General features: G+C 39.2%; 2 protein-coding genes across 4 annotated transcripts; one reads left to right on the top strand and one right to left on the bottom strand.

Annotated features, from left to right (window-relative positions):
* The first annotated feature begins 80 nt into the window (after positions 1 to 80).
* Positions 81 to 3,041, top strand: snf8 (SNF8, ESCRT-II complex subunit). The gene is made up of 8 exons (XM_004080653.3): positions 81 to 458; positions 592 to 642; positions 1,018 to 1,156; positions 1,289 to 1,393; positions 1,549 to 1,621; positions 1,722 to 1,863; positions 1,965 to 2,039; positions 2,619 to 3,041. The coding sequence occupies exons 1-8, from the start codon at positions 408 to 410 to the stop codon at positions 2,754 to 2,756; spliced, it is 774 nt and encodes a 257-aa protein (XP_004080701.1). The 5' UTR covers positions 81 to 407; the 3' UTR covers positions 2,757 to 3,041.
* A 1-nt stretch (position 3,042) lies between these two features.
* LOC101164514 (calcium-binding and coiled-coil domain-containing protein 2) lies at positions 3,043 to 14,190 on the bottom strand. 3 transcript variants are annotated; one of them, XM_023949517.1, is made up of 16 exons: positions 14,090 to 14,190; positions 13,445 to 13,642; positions 13,282 to 13,369; positions 10,761 to 10,921; positions 10,349 to 10,474; positions 10,114 to 10,239; positions 9,936 to 10,034; positions 9,767 to 9,864; positions 9,590 to 9,659; positions 8,735 to 8,914; positions 7,394 to 7,561; positions 7,125 to 7,313; positions 6,848 to 6,964; positions 6,591 to 6,768; positions 5,076 to 5,110; positions 3,043 to 4,134 (listed from the first exon to the last, which is right to left on the bottom strand). In XM_023949517.1, the coding sequence occupies exons 2-16, from the start codon at positions 13,625 to 13,627 to the stop codon at positions 3,970 to 3,972; spliced, it is 1,983 nt and encodes a 660-aa protein (XP_023805285.1). In that variant the 5' UTR covers positions 13,628 to 13,642; positions 14,090 to 14,190; the 3' UTR covers positions 3,043 to 3,969. The 3 variants fall into 3 exon arrangements, with proteins under 3 accessions (XP_023805285.1, XP_023805284.1, XP_020567607.1); XM_023949516.1 differs by lacking the exon at positions 14,090 to 14,190 and adding an exon at positions 13,769 to 14,030; XM_020711948.2 differs by lacking the exons at positions 8,735 to 8,914; positions 14,090 to 14,190 and adding an exon at positions 13,769 to 14,022.
* Positions 14,191 to 17,051: the final 2,861 nt, after the last annotated feature.

The raw sequence follows: 17,051 nt of genomic DNA, 5'->3' as shown, positions 1-17,051 counted from the left end.
TGTTTTCAAGTCGAAACGCACTTCAGGGTACCCAGTACGCCATGCTCGCCAAGACAACAGGGGGCGCTGTGTAATTTGGTGATGGTGTAAATTTCCACGAATAAGTTAACTTCCTTGTTTCCCATCTGTTTTCTTTTCGAAATTAGACTGAACTGCTACGGAAACGCCGAAAATACTAAACTATTAGTCTCCTAACGACGATGATTCAGAAGAAAAGTTAACCTTAAAGATTACTAATATTTTTTTAGGAACTCGTAAATGAAAATAATCTGGACAAACAAAGCTTGTCAGCAGCATTCCGCATATTTGCCGTTGACATTTCTAATCTAAATCTCGAAAACCTCCTGGTATTTTCTCCTCTATAAATTGAGATTGTTCTGCTGTGGCTCTGAACACCAGGTGGCAAAATGCGAAGAGGTGTTGGTGCGGGAGCCATTGCCAAAAAGAAGCTGGCAGAGGTTGTACAATTGTTTTTTCCCCTTTGAGTCAAACGAGTCGTGATTGTGATTCATTGATTGTAGCTTAATTTATGTAGTACCTAATCATGTCTAAAAGCACATTTCTTATTTTTTGTTTTTTAAATTATTTCAGGCTAAGTATAAAGAAAGAGGTACTGTTCTTGCAGAAGATCAGATTGTCCAGGTGAGATTCTTTGATTAAGCTTCTTTCATTTCTTGGTTTTCATAATACATAGTGTGCTGTTGCTTAAAAAAAGTAAATTTGATCTATTTTTTGTTAACTTACATTATTTATTTCTGTTATAAAGATGATTTGGCTAAAGAATACTGTAGAGGGGTATTTTCTTAAAAGACCCTTGTTACTTTGGTTGATGTATCTTATTAAAACATGTGCTGTCAGATGTAGTCACCTTGTCAAAATGTCATTATATAAGTGATGGCTTTACATTTGAGATCATGCACATTTCTATGGGTTTTGCAGTATGGGGATATAAAAATAATTTAAAAAAAATAAAAAAACACCTACTCATTCACGAAACGGCTTGTGGTTTTCTGCTAGATGTCCAAACAGTTAGAAACCTTCAAGTCCAACCTGGAAGAGTTTGCCAGCAAACACAAACAAGAGATTCGCAAGAACTCCCAGTTCAGGGTCCAGTTTCAGGAAATGTGTGCCACTATTGGAGTTGACCCTCTTGCATGTAAGGAATTGTCTGGTTTTAACCAACAATAATCAAAATGATAACAAATACTTGCTCAGTTTTGCAATACTGGTCTTGTTTTTTTTTTTTAAACTTTCAACACAACTGAAATGTTTCCCTTTTCCCTCACAGCTGGAAAAGGATTCTGGTCTGAGATGCTTGGTGTTGGTGATTTTTATTACGAGCTTGGTGTACAAATCATTGAAGTCTGTCTGGCTCTGAAGCACAGAAATGGAGGTTTGTAATTACTCATCGTAAACTATTATTTCCATTCTCAACGGTGAAGCTAAATGCAGGCATGTATTTGGGAATAAATGTCCATAATATCAACTCATGATTGTGGAATATTGTAGCTTTTAAAAATTGATTGTCCCATACTTGCTGTCCGACAGGACTTATAACTTTAGATGAGCTTCATCAGCGAGTTCTGAAGGGACGCGGTAAATATGCCCAAGATGTGAGCCAGTAAGTTGTACTCAGATTCCGTCTTCAAAGCACATTTTCTACTATTAAGACTTCATTCATGTATAGGGATTTTTTGAATGAGAGAACTTGTGCTTCATAGGGACGACTTGGTAAGAGCCATAAAAAAACTGAAAGCAATGGGGAGTGGTTTTGGGATGATTCCTGTTGGTGGTTCCTACTTGGTTCAGTCAGTTCCAGCAGAGCTCAATATGGATCACACTGTAGTTCTACAGCTGGCTGAGGTAAGGGAGATATGTGATACTTTCCATGTTTCTGTACACCAGTCTGTTTTCTGCCATCAAGTACATTTAAGCTCAATAATTAAAATTACTTTATATTACAGAAAAAAGGATATGTTACTGTTAGTGAAATCAAGGATGGTCTAAAATGGGAGAAGGAAAGAGCCTGTCATGTCTTGGTAAGTAATTGTGAACTGGTTTCAATGAAACCCTGTGTGTGTGCCCATAAAAATGAGCATTTTAAGTTGAATGAAAATGTCATAAAAATATTTTTTTTCTGTCACTAAAAGAAGAAAGTGACTATTTACACATAATTTTCTAAATCCGTGCGGCCAGTGCTGAACTTTTTTCTTGGCTGCACAGATCCGGAGGAAGATTTAAAGTTAGGGTTAATACACTAAATGGCGCTGTGTCTGCAGCTCACAGCTCATCGCTCCCCCAGGTCAACTGTTGAGAACAAATGTCACACACCTAGGTGCGTGACAGCTTAAATTCATTGACCAACAACATTTAGCCTTGGACACACCTGAAATATGTGCGGGCAATGTTGCAGTTTGCATCTTTGCCCGCATGTATTACGTGTGGCCAATATTTATTTATTTCCATCACTTTTTGGTCACACGAACATCACTTCTTTTTCCTATGATTCCTGCATCTATTTGAACAGCCTAGTTCTGCTCTTTTAGTGTTGAATATGTACGGTTTGATAAATGCTAACCATCACACTGCTTAAACTGTTTTTCTTCTCCTATCCTCAGGATCACTTGCTAAAGGAAGGCCTGGCTTGGCTTGACTCTCAGGCGGCTGGAGAGCCTCAATACTGGCTGCCGGCGCTCTTCTCCGAGCTTTCGTCTCGTGACGTCACACCAGAGGAGGCCAACCAGATGACACCTTGATGAATGGATTTGTGTCACTTGATGGATGCCATATCTAGAGACATTTGTAAACAAAATATATCTGGAGATGACGCACATTTCTGTCCCCTCTGCACCGCCCTCTGTTACTTTAGCCCAGAGTTGGTGACCTTTGATAAAACCTTTGAGTCAAAGTGGTTTAAAAGACTGGATTAAAAATTCAGTGTGTTGAAACTTGCTTTATACTTATTAGGGAACATTTATTATGTACATAATCCGAAAAAGAAGAGGTTTCCTGTATAAAAAATAAAGCTTAACTAAAACTGACCAAGATGTTTAAGTACTCATTTTATTTTTTTATGCATTTACACCTTATCACCTAAATTACCCTAACATTCATGCATATACTTTATATTAAACAGTTGGATACCTGATTACATCATGGAACATTACATACACACCATTTAGCATTTTAGGTTCTTGAATGGTTAAATTAAACGTAAAAGACAACTAAAAAAATTTCTACAGATTAAAAATATGTAAGGTTTTTTTTTTAAATGCTTTGCTTGGCACAATTTATTCCTAAAATGGCATTAATTCAAGAAAAAAGACAAACACTTTAAATAAGTAACAGTAATACTTATTAGTAATCAATTCTTTAATTTTCTAGATTTAACTTTTAAGTATTTAAAATCTGAGATTGTTGAAACGTTTTTGTTAGATTTCTGCATCAGATGTTAATAACTTTTAAGAACTTTCCACAAAGTAAATGTATTTATTTAATTGAAATCTTAACACTAAAGGCCACATAGGCTTACTTTGGTCTTTTGACAAAACTGAGAAACAAAACTTGAAGAGTATACATTGCATTTACTGAACAAAAGTAACTTATTTGTGGCGATAAGACTGGTTAAATGAAATAAATATTTTTTAAAGGAAAATGTTTAGACCCGGGTCTCAATGTGTTAAATAAGGCGGTAGCTTTTAAGCAACTATTTTTATGTTTTCAGATTTCAGTCTATAAGCTTTAAACCTATGGAAACAAAAACAGCCCCACACACCCTGCAGTATTCTGAGAAGCTGACTTAAGTGAGTAACGCTACCAGCTTAGCAGCTATTTTATACTGAAATTAAAGCCAGGTTTAAGATTTTAACAAGCTGTAAGAACAGACGGCTAAAGCTAAAAATAAAAACAGTAAATGATCCACTCCCCCCATCTTGTCAAACACTGTCAGACTAAGTGTAATTGAAACTTTCATAGCTCGTGGCCGTAGACGTGGTCCTCAAACACGGACTGCTCCATGCTGTCACAGATCATAGTGCAGAAGGGACACACTTTGTGGCTCCGCTCATGTTGATCCAACTCCTCCTGGGTTATCCCAGGAAACCTCTCCTGACAGTGACGGCACACCAGCGGTGGCTGTGGAAACAAATGGAGACTCTGCTTCAGAGGACAAACCAAAATAGGAAGGGGGTAATGCTTTAGGACCTCTTTTAAAAATAAACTGTAAACAGATGAATCACTTGTGGGTGTTAAAGGATCATGTGAGATGTTGAAGCTTACATTTAGCCACAGTATTAATTGAATCTGTGTTGTCAACAAACTTAGAAGTCACTATTTGTCTGATCTGCTCTTCCTGAAAAGACTTGATGACCATCAGGTCAATCAGAACAGGTTTTTAGGCTCCAAATTTATTTCCCCAGATGTCATTTATGACTAATTTGGGTATAAAATAAAGGATTTTTCCAGATTTAAAAATGGTGAAAATCAACAAATGAACAACACATTTTATTTTTGTAAATAGAGGCATTTCTCTGACGTTTATCAATCTAGAAATCTTGTTCTGTATAACTGAGATTCATAGAAACACTTATCACATTTTTTTAATGGTATATGTTATTAAAACCTGTTTTACAGATTGTAATCTGTCCTTTGTTGTCTCTCCTGATCTGCTAAAGGCAGATTCAGGGGAACTCAAACTGATACTTGGCTGTTTTTTTAAGCCAAAACACAAAAAAACAATTTTGAATTTTCTTTTCATAATTTTGATATAGTCATGAAATGTGAAAAATAAAGTATTCGTGGGGCAACATTGCATTAATGAAATCAAAGCTGTCACTATTGGGGAGTTTGCTGATTAGATCAACATTAAGAACAAACAACAGACTGATTTTACTTTGAAATTTTGGGCAAAAAATGATGGGTAGACTCCATTACTAAGAGGGAAATGGTCTCTCATGAAATCCTTGGGAAATTTAAACAGCATTTTACATAAAAAAACACAAGTTTATTAAAGTAAAAACTGCATATTTTTCTTGTTTTGAGCTTTTATCAATCTTCAACAAATATTATTAACTTACCGGTACCTCCCCTTCCTGTTGTTCCCTGATGGGACCTGCAGAGGAGAGATGAAACAGCTTGTTGTTGCATTAAATATCAAATAAGACAGTTAAAAGCAGCAGCAGTGCCTTTCTCTGACTTTAACATACTACACAATCTTGCTTTATGACATAAAACATTTATATTTACAAAGCTAATGTCTGGTTCAGTAATACTAAATGGAACATATCAGCCGTTATGTTATGTTGGGTATTCTGCCGCTTCTATCATGCTGGAAAAACAAAAATGGACACCTCCCTTCAGCAGTTCTATTTTTTCTTTGGGGACAGATTTATACTAAGAACAAGTAACAGACAGAGTCCTCTTGGACAGCGTTTTTACAGCTTTGGAACAATCATATTTGTCATGAACTATGACAGCTAGATTTTTTTTAATGCCACAGTTTCTTTTCAAGATGAAGAAAATATACTGAAAATGTGTGATGGAAATATTCTTAAACACTAAACTGCATCACTGATGGTAAAAAACAAAACAATGAATCCATTCAGGCTGATATTCTTATTTCATTCCTAATAAACTCATATCCTGGATGAGAAGCAGCTTATAACATCCAATAATATGGTAACATTCCAAACATGCAGGACATTGTATTTGGAATACTTAAAAATCAACACTCAAGAGTACATTATGGTTATGTCAGAATTTCCTCACTACTATATAGAGGGTTCACTATTTTGTTGAAGTGTCTGAATGTACACCTCCAAAATCCAGTGGACTTTCCTAGAAGTCTCTAGAAAAAAAAGAATATGCATCGATGCCCACAAGATTGATTAATATAGACATAAGAAAATGTATATACATATATTTTTTATAAATCATCCAAGTTTTCATCATCATAAAACAATGAATGCATTTATAAATAGTCTTTGTGAAATATTAATATTTATTAGGTATTTACTTCTGCAAAAGTAGAGAGCATATGTCTGAACTGCATTAAAATCCAGGGCACTGGATAATCCTACGCTATATAATCTTTTAAGGGTTAAGTAGCAGTGAGGAAACTCAGACAGCGTGTTTGAATGATTTTGTGACTCTTTAAAAAGCGGGCATAAATGACGCTCAGATCTAAATATTCTCTCCGTTTGACTTGAGAACTTGAATCCAAACATTAGTGAACTATTAGGACACAGAAGGTCAAATGGTTTATCTTGTTATAAGTTAATTTTTAATGACAAAAGTCAGATTTTATTCATTGTAACCTTTAGAAAATGTTTACAAACATCCAGAAGTGTGTGATCTGCTGAGTTTGATCTTGTTGTGATTTCCTCTATAATTGCTATTCATTTATTAGGAATACTGTGCGCATCCAAACATAATTACAGCTCAGTCTTGCAGGAAGATGTTTAACCATTGGAATAAATGTTTTAGATGTGTATTTTAAAAGAGATTGCTGGGATACATTTCTGAAGCAGCTCCCCTTCTTGCTCCCTATGACACAGTAAAGCAGGGCTCCGTCTCTGGGAGAGCATCCTTACCTGTGGACACATGCTGGGTCTGCTCAGTTTCATCCCTGTGGTCAGGGGTGGTGTCGGCGTCATCAGGCAGCGAGGTGATGTCAGGCTGCATGTTTCCAGAGTCAGCAGCAGAAGCTGTGCTGGAGTTTCCGAAAGTCTGCATACTTTCACGCACTTTTTCATAGTTGGATTTGAGCGCCTAATGGATGAACCAGACAGACAAACTGTTTGAAATGAGTCTCTTCAAAGTTGGATGTGTGAGTTTGATGGGCGCGCACCTCATTTTCTCTGCTCAGCTCCTCCTTCTGTTGGATTAACAGCCTGAACTCCTGCTCTCTTCCTTGGGCTAGGATTTCTCGATCTGCAAACATTTCGTTCATTTCTCTGATCTGCATCTAAAGCAGGAATGCAGAGGAAGGAAAACCTTTTAGTTCTAGCATTTCAAAACCGTTGTGTTCACCAAAGTGAAATTGTCCAGTTGTCGGAATTATATTTCGAATTTAATGTTAAGGATTACATTTCTTTTAGAATGCAGGCAGACGCCTGGATGCTTACCTCATACTTGCTGGTTTTTCGCTGCTCCAGCTCATACGAAGAGGCCATCCTCATCAGTTGCTGCTTTACTTGTTGCAGCTCATTGCTGAGATGTTCAATCAGACCATTTGCCTTCTTGCACTCTCGACTCTCCTTCTCCAGCTTCATCCGAGTGTCCTGCAGCTGCTTGCTGAGAGCCTGATACTGCACCTGATGAAGAACACCATTAAAACTGCACCGCTTCTACCTGACATTCCTGCATTCTCTTTTTTTCCCCTCATTGGTCCCACCTCCATGCCATCCAGTGGGGAGTTTGGCGGGCTGTCCTGCTGCGACAGCCTCCTGCATAACTCCATGTTTTCCCTCTTCATTTTGTCCAAGCTTTGATCCACGTTCTGCAACCTCAGCAGCTGTACAGCGAGTCTCTCCTTCTCTTTCTCGCTGCTCAGAAGGTCAGCCTGTCAGATGTAGATCAATTTTTGAAAAACAGCATTTAACCGGGTTTGACAGCACACATTTGTACATTTATTCAGGGAGAAACGGTAAGTTAGAATGGAATGTGCCGTCAAAGGGAAAGGCTGAATCCTCTATGATAAATATATTTGACCAAATTGATTAAAACCAGCCTTAGTGCATATTATTTATTAGCTGAGATATTTTATATTTTAGAGAAAACAAAGGAAGAACTAACCTTGCTAATTTCAAATTTTCCTACAAAAGTTTAGTTGGAAACAAAAATTGAGAACATTTTCAGGAAACAATTAACTGCTGTTTTGCTTCATAGCCTGTCAATTCTGCACTGAGTCAATCTGTTCTCCTCGCTGATGATTCACATCTCAGCTTAACTCAGCTTGAAACACTTTTTCTTTTCTTTGAGAGCTGCTTCATTGTTTGCAGGATCGTCATGGAACAGCAGCCTGAAACTTCCTTGAAAGTCCTTCATTCACAAAAGAAAAAAGGTTGTACAGAAACAATCCACTACACCTGCTTATCTCTCTAGTGGATTTTTGTCAGTTTGGGAAGAAAGACAGCCGGTCTGAGCAAAAGCCAAAAAAAAAAGGCCAGCTACATAACTGGTCCCATAAAATTGCTAAAATGATCTTCATTAAATACTGCAATAGTGCTCTGTTCAGAAGGGTTTTGTGTTAGACAACACAACTACTGTTTGCATGCTTTTGGCAAATCATCTTTCAGCATCAGCTGTACACACTAATTCACTGTCCTGAGCTGTGTTCGGCTGAACAAGTACTGTTAAAGGTAAAAGTAGCACGAAGACAACTAAACCAAAATCCATCATTGATTAACTTGCAAAAAATTCACAAACTCTGTAGATTTTTGTACATATGTTGTTGAAACCATTCCTACTTCTTTTTCAATTTTAAGCCGGCCTGTTCAAAAATTACTCCCAAATATCCGAAATACTAATATAAATTCCATCCATCTTCAGAATCTGCTTTATCCCTTTCAGGGTCACGTGGCTGCTGGAGCCTATCCCAGATACTGTTGAGTGAAGGTGGGGTACACTATAAGCATGTTGCCTGTTTGTTGCAGGGCTGCACACTCTCACTCTGGGCTCACACTGCATCCAGTCCCGTTCCGGTGAAGCGGTCTGGCTACGGCAGATGACTCACATTGGCTACAGATGGCTGCAGTCCTGCTGCACCCCAGGTTCTCTCCTTTTTGTTGTTATCCTTGTAAAAAGGATGTGCAGTATCACAAAGGATGGGGTGGTTCTGCACCTCTGTGATCAGCCTCTCGTCACCCATGGTGTTAAATGACCGATATGACGTTCCACCAAACACATTATGACCCTGTGTCAGCAAAAATGACGCAATGTTTACACCACGGTGAAAACGTGGTGAGTACAGTGGAAAATAGGTTTTACCCAAAACGGATTTGGAGCGTCGGAGAGGCCGGGCTGGACAGCATGCCGTGTAAGTGCCGCTCGCACTTTTCAAGTTACGTAAAGACTCCGGTGGCCGCACTGCCCCGGGTCACTCACAAACTTAGGAGTAATTTAGAGATACACTACTTATAATCTATGAAGCATGTGTTTGGACTGTGGGACGAAACTGGAATGCCCAGAAAATCCACACATGCAGGAGAAAAACATGCCAACTCCACACAGAAAAGTCACAGCTGGGATTTGAACCAGGATCTTCCCTCTGTAAGGCAAGAGTGCTAACTATTGCTCCACTGTACAGCCACCATTACAACTTAACTTTCAAAATGTTCTATTGTAGCTATAACACACAGCATAATCCATTAGAAGTGTTTTTCCAAATCCAACATTATCTTATCTTATTTTATTGTGTTGAGAGGAGCTTTTTTTTATAAAATATATATATATTGTTTATTAAAGTTTCAGATGCAGAGTCCCACCCATACCAGATCTGGAATGTCAGATTTGGATTTAAATGGGAAGTGTAAACGCACTGATCTGTTTTTTACGGTAACAGAATAAATCTAGGGAGGATCGGAGTCACCTGCAGAAGTTGGATGCTGTCCTTCGTTTTGGACAGATCCCGTACTCCTTCTTTGAGTCTGGCTTTCAGTCTAAAGCATAAAACACAATCGTTAAGATCTGAGTAGATTATATCATTACTTTTTCCAGCGGTCTTGTTTCTTTTCTAGTAAATATCAGAAGACTTTGTGTCACTCACTGGGCAATTTCCTCACTCTGAGCGTCTGTGTTCTTCCTGAGATTGTCGCGCTCTTCTTTCAGCTGATTGATCTTCATTACAGCTCGATTATATTTGTCCTAGAGAAACAAACAATCGGCTCAGAAAGAGGTTGATGACGGGCCTTAAGAAGATAAAGACATTTTCTTACCTCAGCTGCTATACATGAAATCTGGTCTTGTGCTTTCTGCTCAGTTGTCTTCTGCTGCTCCAGCTCCATCTGCTTGGTGAGCTTGATCACCAACTCCTCCTGGCAGGGCCACCAAAGGTAAGCTTTCACACATTTCATTCAGTGAAAAGTAGCTTTTGTGAATGAAAATGAGACGAACCTTTAAGCGCTTGTTGTCCTGCTTTTGTAGCTGCAGCAGGTTTCTCAGTTTTTCATTCTCAGCTCTGATCTGATCCATCTCATCGATTAGCTTTGACCTTTCTTCCTCTTTCTGTTCATTCAGCATCTGCGTAATCCAAAATGCACTGTGTCAACTAGTCAAAGTTCATTTTAAAGAGCTATTTTGTTGCACAACAGGAGAACATGGAAAAAACTTTCGGGGCACATCTGCAGACCTTGAAGCTAGCGGTTTCTTTCTGCTGCTTTTGCAGGGAGCCTCTTAAGCTTTCATTTTCATTTCTCATCAAATGCAACTCCTCCTGCAGCTTATCTTTCTCACGGAGGTTCTGTTCGACCTGCTCCTGAGGTCAATGGAAGAAAAGTATACAAAGGGCAGAAGTCATGCAAAAATGAAATGTATAACAGACACTTGAATGCAACATTCATGGGAATTTGTGTGTCAGTAGAACCTGATCACAAACTTTTATTTACTTTTCTTTACAGCAAAGAAGACTGCAAATACATTAGTAATCATGTATAATAGTTGGCAAATTAAACACATTTTTTTCTCTGACTGGGCTGCTTCATCACATCTGTAAAGAAGGCATGCTCTTCTTTTGAAAGGACTGTGTGCTTCCGGTTTAGTACCTGTGTTGTAACGAACAAAGTGTCGAAGCTGCTGATGCTGCCCATGCTCTGCTCTGCCGCACTTTGGAAACAGAAAGGAGTGCTGGCTCCTCTCACCTGCCCGGTGCTGTCAATGTAGCAGAACTGGTAGAACTCAAGCTCGTCTTTAGGGAGGTAGTATTCTGAATGTATACAAAAGACAATGCTAAACATAAAACACAGTCTTGTTGCACAACTGCTACTAGATTTTATTTATCTATTTTGGATTGCTTCATATTGGTAAAAAGGTAAAAGTTAAAAATTCCACCAATTAAAAGCAGGTTTTTCTTTTTTTAAAGGTTGATTAGTAATCATAAGTCAGCATTCAACAAAAACTGGCAAAAGAAAATAAAAGATCTTAAGAGGATTTTTAGGTTCGACAAAATTTTCTTTTTTGCCTGCTGGTCAGAGAGTTCTGAAAAATTTAAAGGCACAGGAAATGATGCAGATAGTGATTGTGATGTCACCTACAGAAAATTCTTACTTCCAGCTCTAATGAAATTAAGTTGATTCAGTCGTCGTCTTTTTGTGATATGAACACCGCCATGTTGGAACCAGAAATTGTGAGTAAGCTGTGATTGGTCCGAGTCCATCTGAGTCAACATTTCTATGGCAACTGTTCTCACCAATCAGGAGTGAGCTTGTTGGAAGTCTACACCCCTACCACTGAAAGCAAGCTTGGGAGAATCTGTCAATCAAGTGTTTTGATTGACATGAGACCACCTACTTATTTTGAGGCATCTGATTGGTCAGTTTACAGCTTGAATAAGTTACAAGTAAAAAAAGAAAAAGTATTAGGATCATTAAGATGTTAGAGAAGGTAGCTAACAAGAATGGTTATTCTGACCAATATAATGACTGAGTAATAGCTGTTTATTTCTCTATGGAAGTCCATGAGATTGTGGCTGCTTGGAGCTAGCGCGTACTTCCTATTTGGAATGCGATTTTGGGAAGGAACCACTCCGTCCAGTGCTTCTATACAGTCAATGCTTCCTCACAGGTTCCTTTTAGCTGCTGTCCAGTCATCTGGGAGAACCTCCTGTATGGGATGCCGTTTGTAAAGTAAGACAGTCAAGTATTAACAGCAATATTTTGGGTTATTTAGCCTGTTTTAGAAGGGAAAAAAAGCAGGTTTCCTTTTTCAAATGCATATTTTCACCTTTTAATTTATGCATTTATAAATTTTACATTTACTAACTAAATATTTAGTTAACAAGCTAAATATTTGATTTAAAGGTACCAGTAAATAATATTTTTTACAATTATATGTTTGGTTTAGTTAAATAAATATTTAAATCTGCCCTGCGACAGACTGGCGACCTGTCAAGGATGTGAAAAGGGAAAGAACGGATTAGTAGATTAACGAATGAATATTTAAATCCTAATTCATATTTTTAGTTTTTTAACTAAATATTTATTTTGGAGCTAAATATTTAACTCTAAACTAAATATTTATCTAAAATGCAAATGAACTTTCCGATTATCAAAACGAACTATCAAAATAAAAGCTGGATGTTGTGCCATCTTTGAAGTGATTCTCGCCAGAGGTGTCCCCCATGTATGCACTTGTGTTATACAGATTCAAGACATGTCCAACCTGTTGGTCGAAATCATTGGACAAGGCGTTTAACAGCTATTCTCTGTGTTTCCATCATCATAAAAGACGCTTTATTTGTAATTTGTTCATTTGCTTATTTCTCGCCAACCATCTGATTACCTTGGTGCCCGTTTCTGACCCATTTCCTCTTTTTTATTCGCTTAAACTGTACATTAGAAATACACTAGGAAATGCAGAGGCCGCCGGTGATCCCAGAGGATGTGACACTGCGGCTAAAGAAAAATAGAATCAGTGACAGCAAGTCAAGTGCAGCTGTCCCATTCTTTAATATTGCTTAGCATCATTCTTTAATTAGAGGATTACATGTGTAAAATTTGTTTAGACATGTCACTCAGAAGGAGCGGCGCATTGACCTGGTGAATAAGCTACTCTGCAGGGTTCAAATGTTTGTAAATCTGACTGATGACATCAGTGCCTCACCAGTCGTGAACCTCACTGCACATCACTGGATAGCTCCAAAACTGCTCACCATTTTGTTGCACCAACAATGTTGGTTTGGGGGTATGGGGGCTCTAAGCTTGCGGGAGAGACTGTAAACAGATGGTTGAGGGGAAGGGGGGCGAGTTTGTTCCATGCCAACAGTCTCCCCCACAACTCAGAGGTGAATGATCTCCAGCCACTCTGCAGAAACTATGTCAGATAAAACGACTTAATTTTTGGCTAAAAACAACATAATCGTAATTAAAAGACTATCGGAGTGAGCCGTTAAACACAATGCAGCCTAAAGATTCAACATTTCAACTAAATGTTTCTGCTTTGATCTAATCGGAGGAACACAGATCGAGAGATTAGGTCTCCAACACAGTTTGTACATCAAACATGAAAGTGTTCATCACAAACATGACCAAACCTCCTCCAGCTGATGTCAGAGATGACAACACTAACCTTTAAACACAGCTTGACTTGTCAGTTGTCCTTCTTCTTGCTCCACCCAAACAAAGGTGTGATAATCCTTGATTGTGCTCCACCCCACCTGTGGAAAAAATAAAAATAATTTCTGAAAAATGTGAATGAACTAAAAGGCAAACACAAAGCCAGTTTTGCCCACCTTGAAGATGCCCACCCAGTCCCTGGAGTTGGGCTGGAAGGCAGTGCTGTAGGTGTAGCGGCAGGTGACGGTGGTTGAGGGTGGATATGAGTGGGGGATGTCCGTGAACACCACCTGAGAGAAGGTGGAGGCTGACGCATCAGCGGCGGCCGGCGGCAGTTCTTCTGCAGCCCTCTCCATCATGGTGAGAGCCGCGCTCTGCAAACAAGAAACAAGCGAGGATCATGAGTCTGACTGCTGACGGCGGGTGTCTACGTCCCGCACTCTCAGATGGGAAGGCTCGTTAAAGTTCGGTTCCCGTTCTTTTAGGATTTGTTTACTCACCGGCAATAAACAAACAACACTATTAAAAAAAACAACAGTTCTTCTACAGCCTGAACACCGACGTTTAAAGGTGAAAGTGTGTTCACCACGTGTAACTGAAACTTCGCAAGCTACCAGTCCAAATGTTTTTACTTTTACTATCCACAAAATGAAAGAAAACAAAAACACACACATTTTTGAAAATCGAAAGTAAAAGTAGCCTACAGACAACACAAAGTGGCAAAAATTACATTTCGTTCAGTAATTAATATAAAATTAAAGTAAAGTCCCTCATAAATCTAACATTGAAACAAAAGTTCATGGTAAACATGTTCAACTTACATGATTTGCGAGCTGTCGCAGCACCAAATTTAACCACTCTCCCTTCGCGTGGCCTTCATGTGCGCATCGGAGATTTGAGTGACCCACTCAAATCGAAAGGCAACATCGTGACGCATAATTTTTTTTTACTTCAAATTAAAACGATAACAATTAACTTTTCATTTGAGGCCCGAACTTATAACTGCACGACATATAGGTCTATTATTTACACAGCACACGTTTTCGTTGTTCTGTTCTAAAATGCATAACGTTTAAGGAAAGGTAAAAAATTGAATAAACACGTTTTAAGTCGTAATTTATAAAATAAATAATAATGGGCGTACTTCAATTTCTTAAATTATTTTTAAAAAGCTGGCTGTCAAGGCAGGCGGGTTATTTTGATTATTTTTTTCCCGACTATCACAAACGCAACGTTCACCGGCAATGATGCGTCATGGGAAGTGTAGTGATATATTTGTCTTTTTTTTCCCTCCTTGTGCAGTTTTATGTTTGGACCACAAGAGGGAACCAAACTTCTTTTTACAGTAAAAGCAAATTATTAGCTTTCAAAATGGCCTTCTAAAACCTTCAAATAAAATTTTGATTGCATATTTATTTTGGCCGACTTTATGCTGCCTATTTTAAAACAACAGAAGCTTACGTGCTTTGATGCCTTTTCAATATATAGATATTCTTTATTGATCCCACATTGGGGAAATTCAATTGTCACAGCAGTTCCAAAGAGCAGAGAAAAGAAAAGTGACAGCAATGTGCAAAAGTGAGGGGTGTTCCCAAATGTGCAAGTATTCAAATACAAAAAAATGTACAAAAATAGAAAAAAGTAAAAGTAAGTAAGCAATAAATTATGTACACTATTACAACATAACACATGTTATGCCTAATAATAAAATTAAATAAATAAAGTAAAGACACAGAATATACAGATGAGCTATGGATGTATGAAAAACCAGTTTGTACATGCATTTTTAAACTGTGGCATTGTACAGTCTTACAGCTGTTGGGATGAATGACCTCCTGAACCGTTCCTTCCTGCATGGGGGATGTAACAGTCTGCCACTGAAGGAGCTGTTCAGTGCCTCCACTGTCTGATGTAGTGGGTGAGAGGTGTTGTCCATGATGGATGTTAACTTGGTCAACATCCTCCTTTCACCCACTTCCTCCACAAAGTCCAGTGGGCAGCCAAGGACAGAACTGGCCCTCCTGACCAGCTTGTTGAGTCTCTTCCTGTCCCGGTCTGTGCTGCCTGCTCCCCAACAGGCCACGGCGTAGTGGATAACAGAGGCTACCACAGAGTCATAAAATGTCCTTAAGAGAGGCCTGCACACTCCAAAGGACCTCAGTCTCCTCAGAAGGTGGCGACTTTGGCCCTTCTTATACAGGGCATCGGTGTTGTGAGTCCAGTCCAGTTTATTGTTGAGGTGAACACCAAGGTACTTAAAACTGTCCACTACCTCAATGTCCGAGCCCTGGATGCTCACCGGTGTGTATTGTGGTGTTCTCCTCCGGAAATCAATCACCATCTCCTTTGTTTTACTGGTGTTCAAGCACAGGTGATTTCGCTCACACCAGTCCACAAAGTCCTTGATGACTGACCTGTACTCCAGCTCGTTCCCCCCCGACACACAGCCGACAATGGCCGAGTCGTCAGAGAACTTCTGGAGGTGACAACTGCCAGTGTTGTATGTAAAGTCCGAGGTATAGAGGGTGAAGAGGAACGGTGAGAGCACCGTCCCCTGAGGAGCACCAGTGCTGGAGACCACCACCTCCGACACACAGTTGTGTAGCCTCACATACTGTGGTCTGTTGGTGAGGTAGTTGGTCGTCCATGCAGTCAGTCGTCTGTCCACTCCAGCCCCTTCCAGCTTCTCTCTCAGCAGAGCTGGCCGGATGGTGTTGAAGGCGCTGGAGAAGTCAAGGAACATGACCCTCACAGCGGTTCCAGCGTCCTCCAGATGAGTCAACGCCCGGTGCAGCAGGTAGATGACAGCGTCATCCACCACGATGTTCGGCCTGTAGGCAAACTGCAGCGGGTCCGTTGCGGTGCTGACCACTGAGCGAAGGTGGCTGAGGATGAGCCTCTCCATGGTCTTCATCAGGTGGGAGGTCAGGGCTACTGGTCTGTAGTGGTTTGGTTCCTTAGCGTGCGCCATCTTAGGAACCGGAACCACACAGGAGGTCTTCCACAGGACTGGGACCGTCTCCAGACTCAGGCTCAGGTTGAAGATGTAAGTGACCACCTCACAGAGCTGGTCAGCACAGTCCCTGAGCAGTCCAGGTCCGATGCCGTCTGGACCTGCAGCTTTCCTGGATCTTATCTGTTTGTTTGAACAAAAATCTCATAGTAATTTTGTGAAGATCAACTAAAAACTGAACTAACCTTTTCATTTTATTATGTCCTTATTAAAATAAAAATAAAAAAAACAGAATGTGCATTTTCTGTGCAATCATTTCAATCAATTGAATTTCCATGTATGAATCGTGGTTAGTTTATGTTATGTTAGAATAAATCAAAATTCACAATATTAATTTAGAGAAGAGCAACTTCAAGTCGAATTTATTTTGAATAAAGTTGCACAATCTTTAAAATGTAGTGAAGAGCTGTTTATAGATATTTCATTTCCAACTAACATATACAGAAGTCTGAAGGCAAAAAAGACGACAATAACTATAAACATGAATATAAACTATAGAGAATTTGAGAAGATTTTTAAGAACGTTTCATCCAAATCAAAAACACTCGTGACCATACAGAAATATTGTTTGATACTCATCCCTAGTAAAAATCAGGAGTTTTGTTTACGTTCCTTTTTCTAAATGACCATGCTTTTGAAAAACAAACAAACAAAGAATCTAAGTAGCATGACTTCCTAAAAGTTCCAGCTGCTATTTCCCAGTGCTTTATCTGTAAAGACAGGAACCAATAGGAGGCAGGGGCTCTCAGAATCCCGGCTTGTGATTGGCC

Source organism: Oryzias latipes, chromosome 19 (genome assembly GCF_002234675.1).
Source record: "Oryzias latipes chromosome 19, ASM223467v1".
NCBI lineage: Eukaryota > Metazoa > Chordata > Actinopteri > Beloniformes > Adrianichthyidae > Oryzias > Oryzias latipes.
Note: the sequence above shows the minus strand (reverse complement) of the source record. Positions and strands in the feature narration are given on the sequence as shown.